Genomic DNA, 18,072 nt, shown 5'->3' on the forward strand with positions numbered 1-18,072 from the left:
GCAAAACTCTCAATCACTATAGATGATGAAACCAAGATATTCCATGACAAAACCAAATTTGCACAGTATATTCTCACAAGCCCAGCACTTCAAAGGATAATTGATGGAAAACGCCAACACAAGGAGGGAAACTATAACCTAGAAAAAGCAAGGAAGTAATATTCCAACAACCCCAAAAGAAGGATAACAATACAAACATAATTCTACCCCTAATAACAAAAATAGCAGGAAGTCACAATCATTTATCTCTAAACATCAATGGTCTCAATTCCCCAATAAAAAGACACAGACTATCAGACTGGATACACAAACAAGACCCAGAATTTTGCTGCATACAAGAAACACACCTCACTGACAAAGACAGACACTACCTCAGAATCATAGGGTGGAAAACAATTTTCCAAGCCAATGGTTGCAAGAAACAAGCTGGAGTAGCCATTCTAATATCAAATAAAATCGACTTTCATCCAAAATTAATCAAAAAAGATAAGGAAGGACACTTCATGTTCACCAAAGGAAAAATCTACCAAGGTGAACTCTCAATTCTGAACATCAATGCTCCAAATGCAAGGGCAGCTACATACATAAAAGAAACTTTACTAACCCCTAAGGAAATAGCAGCAGTTATTAAAAGTCTCCCCACCAAAAAAAGCCCAGGAACAGATGGTTTTAGTGCAGAATTCTATCAGACCTTCAAGGAAGACCTAATACCAATTCTCTTCAAACTATTCCACAAAATAGAAACAGAAGGAACACTACCCAATTCGTTCTATGAAGCTACAATTACACTCATACCCAAACCCCAAAAAGAACCGACAAAGAAAGGGAACTTCAGACCAATCTCCCTTATGAACATCGATGCAAAAATACTCAATAAAATTCTAGCAAACCGAATCGAAGACCACATCAAAGCAATCATCCATCATGATCAAGTAGGTTTTATCCCAGGAATGCAGGGATGTTTCAATATTCGGAAATCCATCAATGTAATCCACTATATATACAAACTCAAAGAAAAAAACCACATGATCATCTCACTACATGCTGAGAAAGCATTTGATAAAATTCAACATCCCTTCATGATAAAAGTCTTGGAAAAATGAGGAATTCAAGGCCCCAACCTTGAAAAAAAAAAAGTAAAAGCAATTTACAGCAAACCAGTAACCAACATCAAGCTAAATGGAGAGAAACTTGAAGCAATCCCACTAAGATCAGGGACTAGACAAGGCTGCCTACTCTCCCCCTATCTATTCAATATAGTAATGGAAGTCCTAGACAGAGCAATTAGAAAACAAAAAGAAGTCAAAGGGATACAAATAGGAAAGGAAGAAGTCAAAATGTCACTATTTGCAGAAGATATGATAGTATACTTAAGTGACCCCCAAACTTCCACCAGAGAACTCCTAAACCTGATAAACAACTTCAGCAAAGTGGCTGGTTATAAAATCAATTCAAATAAATCAGTAGCCTTCCTCTACATGAAAGATAAACAGACTGAAAAAGAAATTAGGGAAATGACACCCTTCACAATAGTTGCAAATAATATAAAATACCTTGGTGTGAATCTAACCAAGCATGTGAAAGACCTATATGACAAGAACTTCAAGTCTCTGAAGAAAGAAATTGAAGAAGATCTCAGAAGATGGCAAGATCTCCCATGCTCATGGATTGGCAGGATTAATATAATAAAAATGGCCATCTTGCCAAAAGAAATATACAGATTCAATGCAATCCCCATTAAAATCCCAACTCAATTCTTCACAGAGTTAGAAAAGGAAATTCTCAAATTCATATGGAATAACAAAAAACCCAGGATAGTGAAAGCTATTCTCAACAATAAAAGAACTTCTGGAGGAATCACCATCCCTGACCTCAAGCTGTACTACAGAGCAATAGTGAGAAAAACTATCTGGTATTGGTACAGAGAGACAGGCAGGAAGATCAGTGGAATAGAATTGAAGACCCAGAAATGAACCCACACTCTTATGGTCACTTGATCTTTGACAAAGGAGCTAAAACTGTCCAGTGGAAAAAGGACAGCATTTTCAACAAATGGTGCTGGTTCAACTGGAGGACAACATGTAGAAGAATGCAAATTGATCCATTCTTATCCCCTTGTACAAAGCTCAAGTCTAAGTGGATAAAGGACCTCCACATAAAACCAGATACACTGAAACTAATAGAAGAGAAGGTGGGGAAGAGCCTCGAATACTTGGGCACAGGGGAAAAGTTCCTGAACAGAACTCCAATGGCATATGCTCTAAGATCAAGAATTGACAAATGGGACTTCATAAAATTGCAAAGTTTCTGTAAGGCAAAGGACACTGTCAATAGGACAAAACGACAACCAACAAATTGGGAAAAGATCTTTAACAATCCTTCATCTGATAGAGGGCTAATATCCAATATATATAAAGAACTCAAGAAGTTAGACTCCAGACAACCAAACAACCCTGTTAAAAAATGGGGTATAGAGCTTAACAAAGAATTTTCAATGGAGGAAACTCGAATGGCCGAGAAGCACCTAAAGAAATGTTCAGTATCCTTAGTCGTCAGGGAAATGCATATCAAAACAACCCTGAAATTCCATCTCACACCAGTCAGAATGTCTAAGATTAAAAACTCAGGTGATAGTAGATGCTGGTGAGGATGTGGAGAAAGAGGAACACTCCTCCATTGTTGGTGGGACTGCAAGATGGTGCAACCACTTTGGAAATCAGTGTTGCGGTTCCTCAGAAAATTGGACATAGCATCACCTGAGTATCCAGCTATACCACTCCTAGGCATATACTCAGAAGAAGCTCGAACATATAACAAGGACATATGCTCAACTATGTTCATAGCAGCCTTATTTATAATAGCCAGGAGCTGGAAAGAACCCAGATGTCCTTCAACTGAGGAATGGATTAAAAAAATGTGGTATATTTACACAATGGAGTATTACTCAGCTATTAAAAACAATGAATTCAAGAGTTTCCTAGGTAAATGGATGGAACTAGAAATTATCATACTGAGTGAAGTAAGCCAATCACAAAAGAACACATATGGTATTCACTCACTGATTATTGGATATTAGCCCAGAACCTTGAAATGCCCAAGATTCTTGACTTGGTATATTTTAGATATTAATCCTGTATCAAATGTAGAGTTGGAGAATGTCTTTTACTTTGTGTAGGCTGCTATTTTGTACTCTTAACTGTGTCCTTTGCTTTACAGAAGCTTTTCAGTATCATGAGGTACATTTATTAGTTGCTCATCTTAGTATCTATGATATGGATATTCTTTTAATGGAGCTGTCTCCTGTGTAATACATTCATGGCTCTTCCAACTTCTTCTTGTATCAGATTCAGTGTATCTGGTTTTATGTTGCTGACTTTGAATCATTTGGAATGTATTTTGTGCAGGGTAACAGGTATGGATCTATTCGCATTCTTCTACTGGTAGCCATTCAGTTTGAAGAGCATCATTTGAGAAGATGCTTTCTTTCTCCCCCATGTGTACTTCTGGCTTTTTTAAAAATCAAACCCAAGATGTCCATAGGTATGTGGACTTATGCCTGGGTCTTCAATTCAATTCCATTGACCTGTGTTTCCTTTCTCTTCTTCCTCATTCTTTATCTCCTGTGTTTGTCTTTGATTCCCACCCTCCTCCTCATAACCCTGGGGCAAATAAATCTTCATGCTAAGAACTTGGTCTTGAGTGTCCTGAGCCAAATACTTTTTTCTTAACATTAAGAATCATATGTATTCTGTTATGAGGATATTAGTCGTTTAATAAATGCTACAATCAATAGAACCACAGAGATTAGTTATAGAGTAAGGGACTGGGGTATGGAACAGATAGATATCCTTAGTAAAGAAAAAGTGAATAGACAGACTAGAAGGATGAGGCAGCATGAATTAGAACTGGAGAATCAAGTGGAGAGGGCATGAAAAACAAATAATGACTAGAGGGATAAACAGTTAATAAGGGCCATTTGAGGGGTCATATAGAAACCTATTTTAGTAGAAGCTTCCTAAAATATAAACATATAAAATGGTGATCTAAATGAATTCTTAAAATAGTTCAGGAGACAGAGCACAAGCTAGACATCTCTGGTCACCAAATAAAGTTTCTAGTACCAGGATTGAGTTACATCTAATAGGTTGTCTCCACAAATTGGTCACAAGACCCCACTGGTAAAGACAATACCTACAGAATTCATTGAACATGGAGAAATAGAGCTGGTGCCTACATAGTGCCTTTACTTCTATTGCTAGTATCTTTTGTACAGCAAGGATGGTACTAGAAGATACATAACAACTATGTAGATAGAAACCTCTAACATACAATGGCTTCCTACTTGAAAGATATATTAGTGCAATGGTGGCACAAAGCTTATGAAAGTAACCAACCAATATATAGTTTACTTAAGGCCTACTCCAGGAGATTGAAACCATACTTAACCCTACTTAGGTGAACAAGTACCTGAGACTCCATACCCAAGGGATCTAATGTAAAACTAATACTGCTGTTTTGAAAACAACAGCAACAACTACGACAACAACAACATAGCAATAAAATTGCTAATGGCATTCTACTATACTTATAGATCTGTGCTTTGCTCAGACATTATCAAAGAAACTTCCTGCTGTGAACAAACACAGAGAACCACAGCCACAAGTATGCAGAGAATTAGAGACCTTAGAACACTGAGCTCTATATGAGGTATCTCTATTATATTCCTCCTGTTGGGCTCAGGGAATCCTCTGGAAGAGGAAGTGGAAAAAAGTGTAATAGCCAGAGGCCATGGAGGACACCAAGAAAATAAGACCCTCTAAATCAACAGGATCGATGAACATATGAACTCACAGTGACTCAGGCACCATGTCCAGAACCTGCATAGGTCTGCACCAAGTGACTTCATAAAGGTTCAAGAAACAGATGCATGCTTCCATCTCTAATCCAGAAGCTATTTCCAAGCAATAACCATTTGCAAATGAATATTTAGTTTTCTTTAAAGAAATAGGCTATATGCCGTGCTAGATGGCTAGATGGTAAACAGGAAACAAATTCAACAGTATCCTTAGAGGTTCCTTTTTTTTATAATGTTGTATAACAGCTTTTCTTTTAAAAATATTTTTTTCTTATTTTTGTTTTTAATTTACATCAACTTTAAAATGCATCCAATATATATGTTGGTTTTTACGTCAATTCATGCTTTGTATTATTGCTGTACCTTTGTAGCATAGCTTGAAATCAGGAATGGTATGACCAACCTTAGCTCATCTATTGTTCAGAATTGTTTTAGCAGTGTGTTTGTGGTGTGTGTGTGTGTGTGTGTGTGTGTGTGTGTGTGTGTGTGCTTGAGTACTGTTTTGTCAAGGTCTATGAAAATTGTATGTTAATTTTGATGGGGATTACACTGAATCTGTAGAATGCATTTGGTAGGATGGCCTTTTCACGATATTAACCTTACTGATCCATGAGCTGCAAAATCTTTCCTTCTGATACCTTCTTCAATTTTCTTCTTCAAAGACTTGACTTTTATATCATACATGTCTTTCACTGGCTTGGTTGAAGTTATCCCCAAAATACTTTATATTATTTGAGGTTACCGAAAAAAACACTATTTCCCTGAATTCTTTCTCGGGCTGTTTGTCATTTGTATGTAGGAGGGCTACTGATTTTATATCCAGCTACTTTGTTGAATGTGTTTATCTACAGTTGTGTTTCTCAGCTCTTGTGGTTCCCCAGTGGTGTTTTATACATATAATATATGATCTACATATAAAGATGCTTTGACTTCTTCCCTTCTGATTTCTATCCCTTTGATTGTCTTACTGTTCAAGCTAAGACTTTGTACTATACTGATTATTTATGGAAGGGCTGGATCTTATCATATTTTAGTGAAATTATTTGGAGTTTTGAGTTTCTCTCCATTTGAGTTGATGTTGTCTATGGGCTTGCTGTAAAATGCTTTTATTTTATTTATGTCCATTGTATCCTTATTCTCTTCAGGGCATTTATTATAAAGGGATGTTGTGTCAGTTTGTTAAAGACAGGCAGGTGCAGGTGAGAGGAGTGAGAGGTCCCTGGTCCCACTGTGTGGCTCCATAGTTGAGCTGGATGGTGAGTGTCCAAAGAATCACACCCTGCCAGGAATCTTGTTGAAGCAGGAACTCAACTTTAATGTAACAACCTCTTGTTTATATAAACTTGGAGCATAGGGAGGAGTAGTTTTGGTAGGGTTGAGATATTTTAGGGGGAGCGGAAGGGTGATGGAAGGTATGGGGTGACTGACAGGGTCAATTACAAAGATCTATATCAGCAACAGCTGAGCAGAGGCAGAGCCAAACAGTTTCTGTTGAATCACCCCAGCATGGATGTGACTAAGACAGTTCTCAAACTCGAGCCACACTTAGAGTCTCCCACAAGGCCACAGAAACTTGAGCCAGATTTGTGTTTGTCCACAAGGCCCAAACCAGGGCCAAAATGTGGCCCAACAGTGTTGGATTTTGTCAAATGCTGTTTCTCCACCTAATAAGATGATCATGTGTTATTTGCTGTTGATTTTTAGCTTGTTTACAAGTATATCGCATGTATTAATTTTTTTTATATATTGAATCATTTGTGGATCTCTGGGATGAAGTCTACTTGATCATGGCAAATAATTTTTTTGATGTTGATGTGTCCTTGGATTCATTCTGCAAAAAATTTTTTAGTATGTTTGCATGTATGTTTGTATGGAAAATTGGTCTATAATTTTGTTTCTCTGTTGAGTCTTTGTATGTTTTGGGTATCAGAGTAACTTTTGCATCATAGGATGAATTTAGCAGTGTTCCTTCTCTTTCTGTTTTGTGGAATAATTTGAGTAGTATTCACACTAGCTTTTCTTTATTAAAGTCATGTAGAATTCTGTGCTCAAACCATCTGGCCCTTCACATTTTTGGTTGGAGAAGCTTAATTACTATTTCTATGTAACTAGGGATTCTAGGCATGTTTAAATTACTTATCTGATATTGATTTATCTTTTTTGATAATCTTTTAGATTTTTCAATTTGATAGAATACAGATTTATTGGGTGGGAGAATAAATAGTGGAGACAGGGCTTCTTTATAAAGCCTTGGGGGTCTTAGAACTAGCTCTGTAGAACAGACTGGCCTGGATCTCATGGATCTGCCTGCCTCTGCCTCTAGAGTGCTGGAATTAAAGGTTTACACCTCCATATACATCTATATGAGTTATTAGATTTCCTTGATATCTGTTATATCCAGTATTTAATTTCTTATTTTGTCAGTTTGGATAGTCTCTCTCTCCCTCCCCCTTAATTTTGAAAAGTGTTTATTGGTCTTATGGATTTTCTCAAAGAAATATTTTTGTTTCATTGATTCTTTGTTTTGTTCTCTTTGTTTCTAATTTATTGATTTCAAACCTTAGTTTGATTCTTTTTTGTCATCTACTCCTTTTGGCTCTGACTATTTTGTGTTCCAGAAGTTTCAGCTGTGTTAATATGTGGTTAATATGAACTTTCTTATATGTGTGTATGTGCACTTAACTGCTATGAACTATTCTGTTAGCACCACTTCCATTTCATACTTCAGAAGTTTAGGTATGATGTGTATGTATTTTTATGGAATTCTAGAAAATCTTTAATTTTTATTTCTATATTGACCATTTTTTTATTCAACAGAGAGTTGTTCAGTCTCTATAAGTTTGTAAGCTTTCTTTTGTTTTTGCTGTTAAAAATCCATGTTTAATCTGTGGTTGTCTGATAAAATGCATGGAGTTAATTCAGTTTCCTTGTTCCTGCTATGTTTATGTCCAAGTTTGTCATCAATTTTAGAGAAAGTTCTATAAGATGCAGAGAATAAGGTATATTCTTTGGTATTTTGATGAACGTTCTATAAATATCTCTTAGATCTATTTGGTATATAACATCTTTTAGCTTCAGCATTTCTCTCTTTAGTTTTTATCTAGATGACCTGTCTATTGGTGATAGTGTAATACTGAAGTTTCCCACTATCACTATGAGACAGTCAATATGCAATTTAAGATATAGTAGTGTTTCTTTAACGAACATGAATGTCCTATTAAAATGTCATCTTGTTGAATTTTTTCTCTGATGAGAATATAGTGTACTTCCCTATCCTGATTTGTTTTGATTTTTAAGTGTATTTTGTTAGATATTAGAATGGCTACAACAGCTTGTATCTTGTTTTTTAAGTTCATTTACATAAAATATCCTTGTACAACCCTCCATCCTGTGATAATCTCTAATGTTAAGGTATGTTTTTTGTAGGTAGCAGCTGGATGGGTCCTGTTTTCTCATCTGTTCTGTTTGTCTGTGTCTTTTTCATGGGGACTTAAAACCATTCATGTTGACAGATATCAATATCCAATTATTGTGAATTCCTGTTATTTTGTTATTGTTCATAGTGATGGTGGTGTTGTTGGTGATGATGGTTTGTGTTTGTATGTGTGTGTTTCCCTTTCTTTGGTTTTGATGGTCTGATATTATTTATTCCCTATATTTTCATGCTTGTAGCTAACCTTCAAGGTTTATTTTTTTCTTCTAGCACCCTCTGCTGAGCTGGATTTATAAATAAATATTTCTTAAAATTGGTTTGTTTTTGTTGCAGAGCTGGTGATAAGAGTCAGGGATTGGATCTGGGAGAACACAGGAATAGAGATGAATTTCTTATTACATGAGTTGAAAGAAAAACTAAAACACTACTTGCAGGAATTCACTATGTACACAGAGAAATAATTATGTTTCGAATGAAAAGCATAAAGAGATTCCAAGAAGAGAACTGTCTATACTTCGTTTAAATATTAAGAAATCATTATGGTTGTGAGGTATATGTGTATAGACAATGCCTACACTCATTCCCACCATACTTCATCCACACCCTTCTAAACACATGTAGAGGGAACAGCTTACAGAAAGCAATAAACTAGTCACAACTGTTAACCAGGCAGGCTTTTTCTTCACAAAGAGAGAATGACTTGTTCATTTATCTAAAAACCTGGGGACATTTTGCTATCCAGGGGAGGTAGCCTTTAACCTAAATTCCATCAAATCCTGAGCATTGTTTAAGCCCTTGTCTTGAGCCTTCCTTCAGTGAATAGAAGCCACCCTCATGAAAAGACCTTTGTACTTTGCATTCTGAATTAATAGCACCCATAAGTATGCTTATTAAAAATTCTTTCTTCTTAAGCCCTCCTCCTGAACACTTACTCTGTCTACAATAACCTACTCTTACAATAAAGGTTACAGGTGCTTCATTAAGAAGATGTAATTTGCAAGGGAATAACTACATACCCATGTCTAATGCTTTTTTGTGATAGTTGTCATGTAAAACATTTTTCTAAAGTTTTATTTTGTTTAAATGTTTGAGAAATATAAACTGTTCTGGCTCCAGAAGTTTTAACCCAGTACCAATACAGTCTTAATTTCACGCAAATTGCTTTTCCAATAGCAATTTCAGCAAATTGCTAACTGTGCTGGTTGCAGGGATTTCCTAGTGCAGATAAACACACACACACACGTGTGCGTGCACGTGCACATACAAAACTAATACAATAACAGGCAAGTACCAGTGATGTTTTGAGAAGAAAGGGGTCAGGGAATCTCTGGGAAATAGTGACCTAGTTCACTTCAGGACTGTATTTGAAATTTAGGTACAGTATGAGGGCTGCTAAGGCAACACTGGCCAGTACATTCCATGTAAGCATGTATCAGAGAAGCTTCAAAAACATCTGGAAAAAAAAAAAACAAGCTTAGCATGATTGTTGGGACTTAACTAGTAGGATTTTACGCTGAATGAGAAACTTCAAGTGCAGGCAGGCACAGGTTTCTGTTACTCTTTCAAAACCACAAGTAGCGAGTCAGTAGCTCAACATGTGTCTCAGATGGAGAAACATCTAAGATAGTCTTGCCTATAAAGGGCTAAGAAGAAATGAAAAGTAAATTAATCCTGGGAACAAAGTTCAGGGTCCTGCTTTGTTAAAAGAAATGCGACAGAGCCCTCTGCTGGTGCATTACCTCAATGCATCTAAATGGATGAATGGATTTCAAAAGCGAGATACCATACTCTGAACGCAAATGAAACTAACTTTAGAATCTAAGTTACCTCCATGCCTAATTCATACATTACCCTGCTTTTTTTTTTAAGACTACAGAAACTGCTTGATGTATTTTGACTTTCTTTTTACATAAATTCATTTTTACCTGTTTAAAGTAACTCTGATATTTGCAAACTCTTATAAGATAATAAGGAAGCTTTTTTCATAACCCAGTGGTAGTTAGATAAATAAACGACCCAAACCTCCATCAGATAACGCGCAAAATAAATGAAGTCTAGAAGTGATCCTGTTCCCCCAGTATGGGGCCTTTTGGAAAGAGTACTAAACAGTGTGGATAGTCTGCCATCTAGTGGTCTACTGGATTAACTTTCCTAGAAATTGCTGTGTTTTAAATGGTCTGGATTTCTGAACTTTTGTTCAAGAAATGCTGACAAACTGCTCCCTCTATGCAGCTCCTGGCTTCACAGTAGTAAACTTTCAAACTGAATTCTCCTCTACTTTCTTGTAAAAGTACTCAAACACTAAAGGCTCACTTAAACGTTGGAGTTGTGTTATATCCTCTTTACTAATACCAGTGTTTAATCAATGAACTCATAATTATATATTAGATATGGTCCTATTGCCGTGATGCAGGAGTGCCCTTCTATGTCGAGAAAAACAGTAAAACTGTGGAATTAACTAACATCACAGCAAATCAGTATTCAGACGTTTGAACAAGCCCCTTTGTTTCTTCTCTTCACATAGAGTGTGAGGACAGTGTGCTATTAGCTGTTGATAATGAGATAAATCAGGGATGAGACACAGGATATTTTTGTATATTTTTTCCCAAGATGTCTGTCTTCTATATCTTTTTATATTTTGCTTCCATTCTCTTTACTTTGATGTAACAAACCTACTTGTGCATTTATTCTACATGCCACTCTATTTCATACTGCTTTATATTTTTCTTGGTACTCATTAATGTCCTTACACATACCCATCAATTCACACATGTTGGATGCTGGAATCTGAGGATAGTAATCTTCTCCTAAGGCACTCCTAGCCTTTGCCATCTTATAATGTAAGTGTACTTCTGAGTATACAAAAGCGTTTCGTGAGCTGTGGTTCTGGAAGGATGTAGAAAAGTGCCCTACTGTTTGCCTCATATTTATGGAAATATATCTCATTAAATCACATTTGGATTACGTAAAACCCATCTTCAAAGATAATCATGACTTGTATGCACTTCTGCTTACTCTGTGCATGAGAGAAAATAAAAACAGAAATTTGAGGAACTTTGCACTAGAACCACTTTCAGAAAGAAAGGGTGAGGGTATTTTTGAGAAAAAAAAACAGCACAACTAAAAATTCCTAATATAAGACTTTGTACATTTCTGTATTCCTTTCAATGTTCCTTTGATATTCAGACTTGCAGATCTTTATATTACATTTGAACTGGCAAGGTTCACGGCTCCTAAATAAACCAGTATATGAAGAACATATCACAATGTCATCATTTATTATGTTCCACTTTCAGTTTTCTTTGATTGGAACTGTATACAGAACAATTTATAGGACACAGTTTTTCTAGTGAAGTAATATAATGTGGTCAATATAAAGGATTAGTTTTTTCAAATAATTTGGTAGCCTGGTGTTTTGTTCTTTAGTATGGTGTTAGAAACACAATAATCTGGGAATCAGGTACTCAGGGCGAGGGGAGAGTGTAGGAGGACACTGGAGAAGTAGATGTGAAGGGACAAGGAACCCAAAGATAGCCTGGTTCTCATTCCCCCAGGTCGCAAACATTCATGCAAAAGAGATACAAATGGGAAAACATTTAGACCACTCTTGAGTCATATTTATACTTCAAGTTGAGACTCGATTCTTGTTCATTTGGTGAATATTTTTAGTGCTTGACTTTAATTGAATAGTAGAATGGAAATTGAAAGTTAAACAAAAAAAAAATACCAGGGTTGTTGGGAAATGGGGATGTTAGGAAAGGGGGTTTGGTACAAGCTGTTTTACTCCATTCATTAGTTGGATTACATCGACCTACACACCACAAATCACATGCATTAAACTTGGGGAAAGTATTTGATTTACCCTTTCATCAAACAAAGAAGTTTAAAGCCATGTTACTACATGACAGGGGGCACAGTCTTGATGAAAATATGTCGATGTCTACAAAGGATGGTTAAAAGTTAGTTTCTAGCCATAATTTAAAAATAACAAATGAAATTCAGTAGAGGGTCTTACAGTACATAACATTTAGGTGAAATAAATGGTACTGAAAACACCCTTCATAATCACAGCACAGTAACAAACACTAGGTTATTTTATTTCAGTTGTACACAGACAAGAAGCCTTGCAGAATGGCTGGACAGCTGGATGTGAGCATCCGTAAAGTTTTACCTGCTTATCACAGTTGTTATATTCATCATAATAAAGGCAGGGGTTAGCTGAAACACAAACAAAAAAATCATATGCAACTTTGTCCTTCAAGCAGTTGTGACCATTGGGGAAAAACATCATCTTCCTAGGAGGTCAAGAGAAATATTCTATATAATAAAGGATTAATTTGATTAAGGTGAACTTATTAGGTCTGAATCCAAATCAAAACAACCCTGAGATTCCACCTCACACCAATCAGAATGGCTAAGATCAAAAACTCAGGTGACAGCAGATGTTGGCAAGGATGTGGAGAAAGAACACTCCTCCAATGCTGGTGGGATTGTAAACTGGTACAACTACCCTGGAAATCAGTTTGGCAGTTCTTCAGAGAATTAGACCCAGTAATACCTGAAGAGCCATCTATACCATTCCTGGGCATATACCCAAAAGATTCACCAACACATAGCAAGGATACATGCTCCACTATGTTCACAGTAGCCATGTTTATAATAGCCAGAATCTAGAAAGAAATCATTTGTCCTTCAATAGAGGAATGGATACAGAAAATGTGGTACATTTGCACAATAGAGTACTACATAACTATTAAAAGCAATGACTTCATGAAATTCTTAGGCAAATGGATGGAACTAGAAAATATCATCCTGAGTGAGGTAAATCAATCCCAAAAGAACACACATGATATGCACTCACTGATAAGTAGATATTAGCCCAAAAGCTCAGAATACTCAAGATGCAATTCACAGACCATATGAAGCTCAAGAAGAAGGAAGACCTTCAATCCTTCTTAGAAAGGGCAACAAAATACACATGGAAGCAAATATGGAGAGAAAGTGCGGAGAAGATAATGAAGGGAAGGCAATAAAGATTCCCCCACCTGGGGATCCATCCAGTATACAGTCACCAAACCCAGACACTATTGTTGATGCCAAGAAGTGCATGCTGGCAGGAATCTGATGCAGTTGTCTCTTGAGAGGCTCTGCCAGAGCCTGACAAATACAGAGGTGGATGCTCATGGCCAACCATTGGACTGAGCACAGGGTCCACAATAGAGGAGGTAGAGAAAGGACTTAAGGAGCTGAAGGGGTTTGCAACTCCATAGGAAGAACAACAATATCAACCAACCAGACCTCCAGAGCTTCCAGGGACTAACCCACCAAGAAACAAGTACACATGGAGAGACCCATGGCTACAGCCACATATGTAGCAGTGGTTGGCCTTGTTGGGAATCAAGTGGAGTAGAGGCCCTCGGTCCTGTAAAGACTTGATGCCGCAGTGTAGGGGAATGCTAGGGCGGGGTGGCAAGAGTCCGTGGGGGAACATCCTCATAGAAACAAGGAGAGAGGGTATTGGATAGGGTGATTCTTGGGGGGAAGCCAGGAAAGGGGATAACATTTGAAATGTAAATAATGAAAATATCCAATAAAAATTATTTTTTTTAAAAAAGGAACAAGGACATAATTAGCTTTTCAGGCAAAATGATGGAACTTGAAAAGTTCATTCTAAGTGAGGTAATTCAGACCCAAAAGGATATATATGATATGTACTCACTAGGATAGAATCCACAGAACTCTCAAAGGTTAAGAAGCAAAAGGGCTGAAGTGAGGATGCTTTAATCTCCCTTGTTTTGGGGTGGGAGGAGGAGAAGAAAACAATCACAAGAGACAGAAGAAGGGAGAGACATGGGTGGGAGAGGAGAGGAGGAGGGAAAAGAGGAACATGATCGGATGAGGGAAGCAGCAGAGAAGACCAGCAGAATTAATGGAAATATGCAACCTATGCAACTTGTTGGGCGGGTGAGAGGTGGAATGACCCACTAGAAACTACCAGAGACTTGGGTGATAAGAGACTCTCAGGACTCAAAGGGAGGGACTTTAGGTGAAGTGCACAATAGTGGGGAGAGGGAACTTGTAGAGTTCACCTCTAGTACAAAGACAGGGCATCAAGAGGAGAAATAGGATTACTAACCCATAGTCAAAATTTCTGACCCAGAATTGTTCCTAAAAGAGCTTCAGGGACAAAAGCAGAGAAGTGACTGAGAAAAAGGAAAGCCAGTGACTAGCCCAACTTTGCATCCATCTCAAGAGGAGGCTCTGAGGCCTGACATTATTACTGATACTATAGTGTACTTACAGACAGGAGCCTAGCATGACATTTCCCTGAGAGGCCCAACAAGCAGTTGACTGAGACAGAGGTTGATACTTATACCCAGTCATTGGACTGAAGTCAGGGACCACTGTGGTTGAGTTAGGAAAAGGCTAGAAGAAGTAGAGAAGAAGGGTGACCACATAGAAAAACCAGCAGTCTCAACTAACTCAGATCTTTGGGATCTTTCAGACACTGAACCAAACCAGGCAGCATACATGAGCTGGTCAGAGGCCTCAGTATACAGCAGAGAACTGACTGGTCTGGCCTCAGTGGGTGTAGATCTGAGACTTGAGGTCCCAGAGGGTAGGGAGGCCTGGCAAGGGGAGGGACATGGGCAAGGAGAAAGTGGATGAGGAACTGTGCGAGGGGAGCCTGGAACAGGGCAATGACTGGGCTGTAAAAAAAAATAAAAGTAAGAATAAAAAAATCCCACACTGATATATGTTCAGGCAAGTTGGGGATTATGGGACAGAAAATATTCACAGAGACTGGTAACCTGAAAGAAATTGTTTGTGGTCAGCAATAAGTTATCTCAGGAACTGTCTGAGAAAAGTAGTCACTTTTATATTAATATTTTACCTAGACTGTCTCTAATTCATAATTTTATACTTTTGGATGGGAAGTTGGGTTTTAGTATCTAGATATTCTAATTCTGCCCTCCAGTGGTAGTTAAAGAGGTTTGATTACTTTGGATGTGAGGGGAACAGAAGCAGAAATAATATAGCTATACCATGGTGTGATATTAAGATGAAAATCATAGAAATATAGACTGTGGGTTAATGCTTCACTTAAAGGATGTATGTTTCCCATATAAATATGCCAACTTCAGGCATCTAAATTAAACAACAAAGGCAACTCACTGCACAGTCCATCTTCACAGTCATTTGGACAGTCTTCACATGGTGAGCCCTCCTTGTAAGGCATATTTAGGGTATCTTGATTATTTCCCCTTGTAAAAAAGAAAAGAAGTTGAGGTATAATGAAAACTGTCACTGGAAATTGTTTACTAACTTGCATCCATTGTCAACAGCCAATTCAAAAGATGGATTGTTTGTATTTGCAAACAGAGTTAATATTGACAATGGTCATGTGTTTATGTACACTTGGACTTACTTCTCCCTATCTTTGAGCTGTAATGTGCTAACAGAGCTCTGGAGATTTGTACTGTCAAATCTGGCAGCTGGGGCTTTAATCAAGAACTTGGAAAAGTGTTTAAAAAATAAAGAGTTAAGGTGAAAATATACACAATTCGATAGAATCTTTTTATTTCACTTTGTACCAGTGATTCAAAGCATGATATCTACTATTGTATCCTACAGATAAACTATCTATATCAATCACAAAATCACATTCCCATGGCATAAAAACTAAAGAAAGTACTGAGTGTGGGAAGGAGTATAGAAGAAAGCCATAGATGTGAAATATTTGAAATGCAGAAATTATTGACTATTAATATCTAAATGTGATTTAAATAACATGCAGTTCTCAGTTTGTGCCAATTTTAAAGGTACATAAATGGATTTGTTAGTACAAGGAAGTAGTTTACATCTGCTCTCCCTGAAGCAATTAGATAATATGTTCTAGATTTTGTGACTAGCACCTGTGATGGTAGCATTTAGAATATGTACATTTAATTTATTTAAAAGGTTTTTATTTTAGTTTGTGTTTGTATTGTGTGTATGCATATGTTTGTATGCATGTAATATATATATATATGCATATTGCCTTTAAAATTATTCCCCATTAAAATAAAATAATATTACATATATATATGTATATATATATATATACATATATATATATATATATGCGTGTGTGTGTGCATGTGTGTGTGTATAGGTGTCAGTGGAGGGGATAGAATTCCCTGAAGCTGGGATTATGGGCAGTCCTGAGACTAGTATTTGGGAGCTGGGATTAATTCTTGTCCTTTGCAACAGCAACAGGCTCTTTAAATTGCAGATCCATCTCCCCAAAGTGACATAAATTTCATTTCTAAAGGAAATGCACAAGTCAACATTGTGATTCCCAACACCTAGCACAGGGAGTAGCATTTGCCTGAATATCCTTTTAGCCTAAGGTCAAATTAACATCCTTGTAGGATACCACTTTCCAGTGAAAGACTAGAATCACCAATAAATTGCCTAAATGTGTATTATCTCCAACTTGCTTAGTGAAAACATGCTGAAAAATTAAATATTTGGTGTATATTTGTGACAAATTGCTATCAAACTAACTGGGAAAAATCCCAGAATATTCATTTATAATATTTGAAACATTAGACAAGGTTATTGTGGGAAGATAATATATTTAGAAAGAATAATAAATTGGCATTACATACTCATGACAATAGTGACACACATAGAGATATGTAGCTGCCTTTTGTCTGCGACATGATGCAACATCACAGCCAATGAGGTAGGAAGAGGCCCAGACCATCTGCAAAGATGAGAGATGACTTACTGACAGATTTTCATGTTCCCTAATGACTACAACATCAGCACCATTATCGATATTATAAGGAAGCATGCAAGGCATGGAGTGATGGTGCAGTGGTTACAAGAATTTGCTCCTTTCTTAGTAGGCATGACTGTGACTCCACCATCTACCTGGACTTCCAATAACTATCTCTAAATCCAGAACCAGTGTATCCATGACCTTCTTATTACCTCTATCCTTTATTGACACACTTACACACACACACACACACACACACACACACACTCACACACACACAAATAAAAGTTAATCTTAAAAAAAATAATGTCTTATGTTTGCATTCTGCTTGGCTTATCCTGAAGGCAGATATATGAAAATTTCATGCGTTTAGGTCATGTTTGTGGAACAAGAACACTGTTACATTAATTTGCACTGAAAACCAGGATAGGCATCACCTACTCAGCTGTGTCAAGCCTATGAAGTGAATAAGCTAATATGATAAACGCTATTTCTATAAGACTCAAACCCAAGAACTCTGGTTTTATTACAGGTCAAGCATAGGGTAAAATATTCAAGCTTTTTTAAATGCAAATGAACCAAGCTTAAATTTTATCTGTGTACTTCTAAGCTGGGTAATAATTTGCTTGGTTGGTCAAGGTTTGGGTTTGGGTTTTGGTTTTTTGTTTGTTGGTTGGTTGGTTGATTTTTTTCTTTTTTGGCTTTTTTTGTTTGGTTTGGTTTGGTTTGGGATTATCAGTTTCTTTGTTAGGGTTTCATTTTTTCATCTGTAAGACGGATAGCAAATAATAATGATGCCCAGTACATGCACTCGTACGGTGAGGGTTAAATATGACAATGTTTAAAACCTGGAAAAGGAAATAAGGGTGATGCTATGGAACTCATCTTCTATGACTTAGGTAGGAGCCTGGCTAGAATTTCCCTCAGCCAACACTGAAATCTTTAAGTCTTCTTCCCTCCCCTCCTCCTCCTCCTCCTCCTCCTCCTCCTCCTCCTCCTCCTCCTCCTCCTCCT

The 18,072-nt window shown here is 37.1% G+C and overlaps 1 protein-coding gene across 1 annotated transcript in view; it reads right to left on the reverse strand.

Annotated features, from left to right (window-relative positions):
• Nucleotides 1–11,944: 11,944 nt before the first annotated feature.
• Nucleotides 11,945–18,072, reverse strand: part of Crisp1 (cysteine rich secretory protein 1) — a 25,642-nt gene continuing 19,514 nt past the window's right edge. The window contains exons 6-8 of the mRNA XM_028766793.1: nt 16,943–17,040; nt 15,465–15,553; nt 11,945–12,506 (exon numbers count right to left, since the gene is read on the reverse strand). Coding sequence (XP_028622626.1) covers nt 12,379–12,506; nt 15,465–15,553; nt 16,943–17,040 — 315 coding nt within the window. The 3' untranslated portion in view covers nt 11,945–12,378. The remainder of the gene's footprint in view (nt 12,507–15,464; nt 15,554–16,942; nt 17,041–18,072) is intronic.

The sequence above is a fragment of the Grammomys surdaster genome, unplaced genomic scaffold (assembly GCF_004785775.1).
Source record: "Grammomys surdaster isolate TR1022 unplaced genomic scaffold, NIH_TR_1.0 169, whole genome shotgun sequence".
NCBI classification, from domain to species: Eukaryota; Metazoa; Chordata; class Mammalia; order Rodentia; family Muridae; genus Grammomys; species Grammomys surdaster.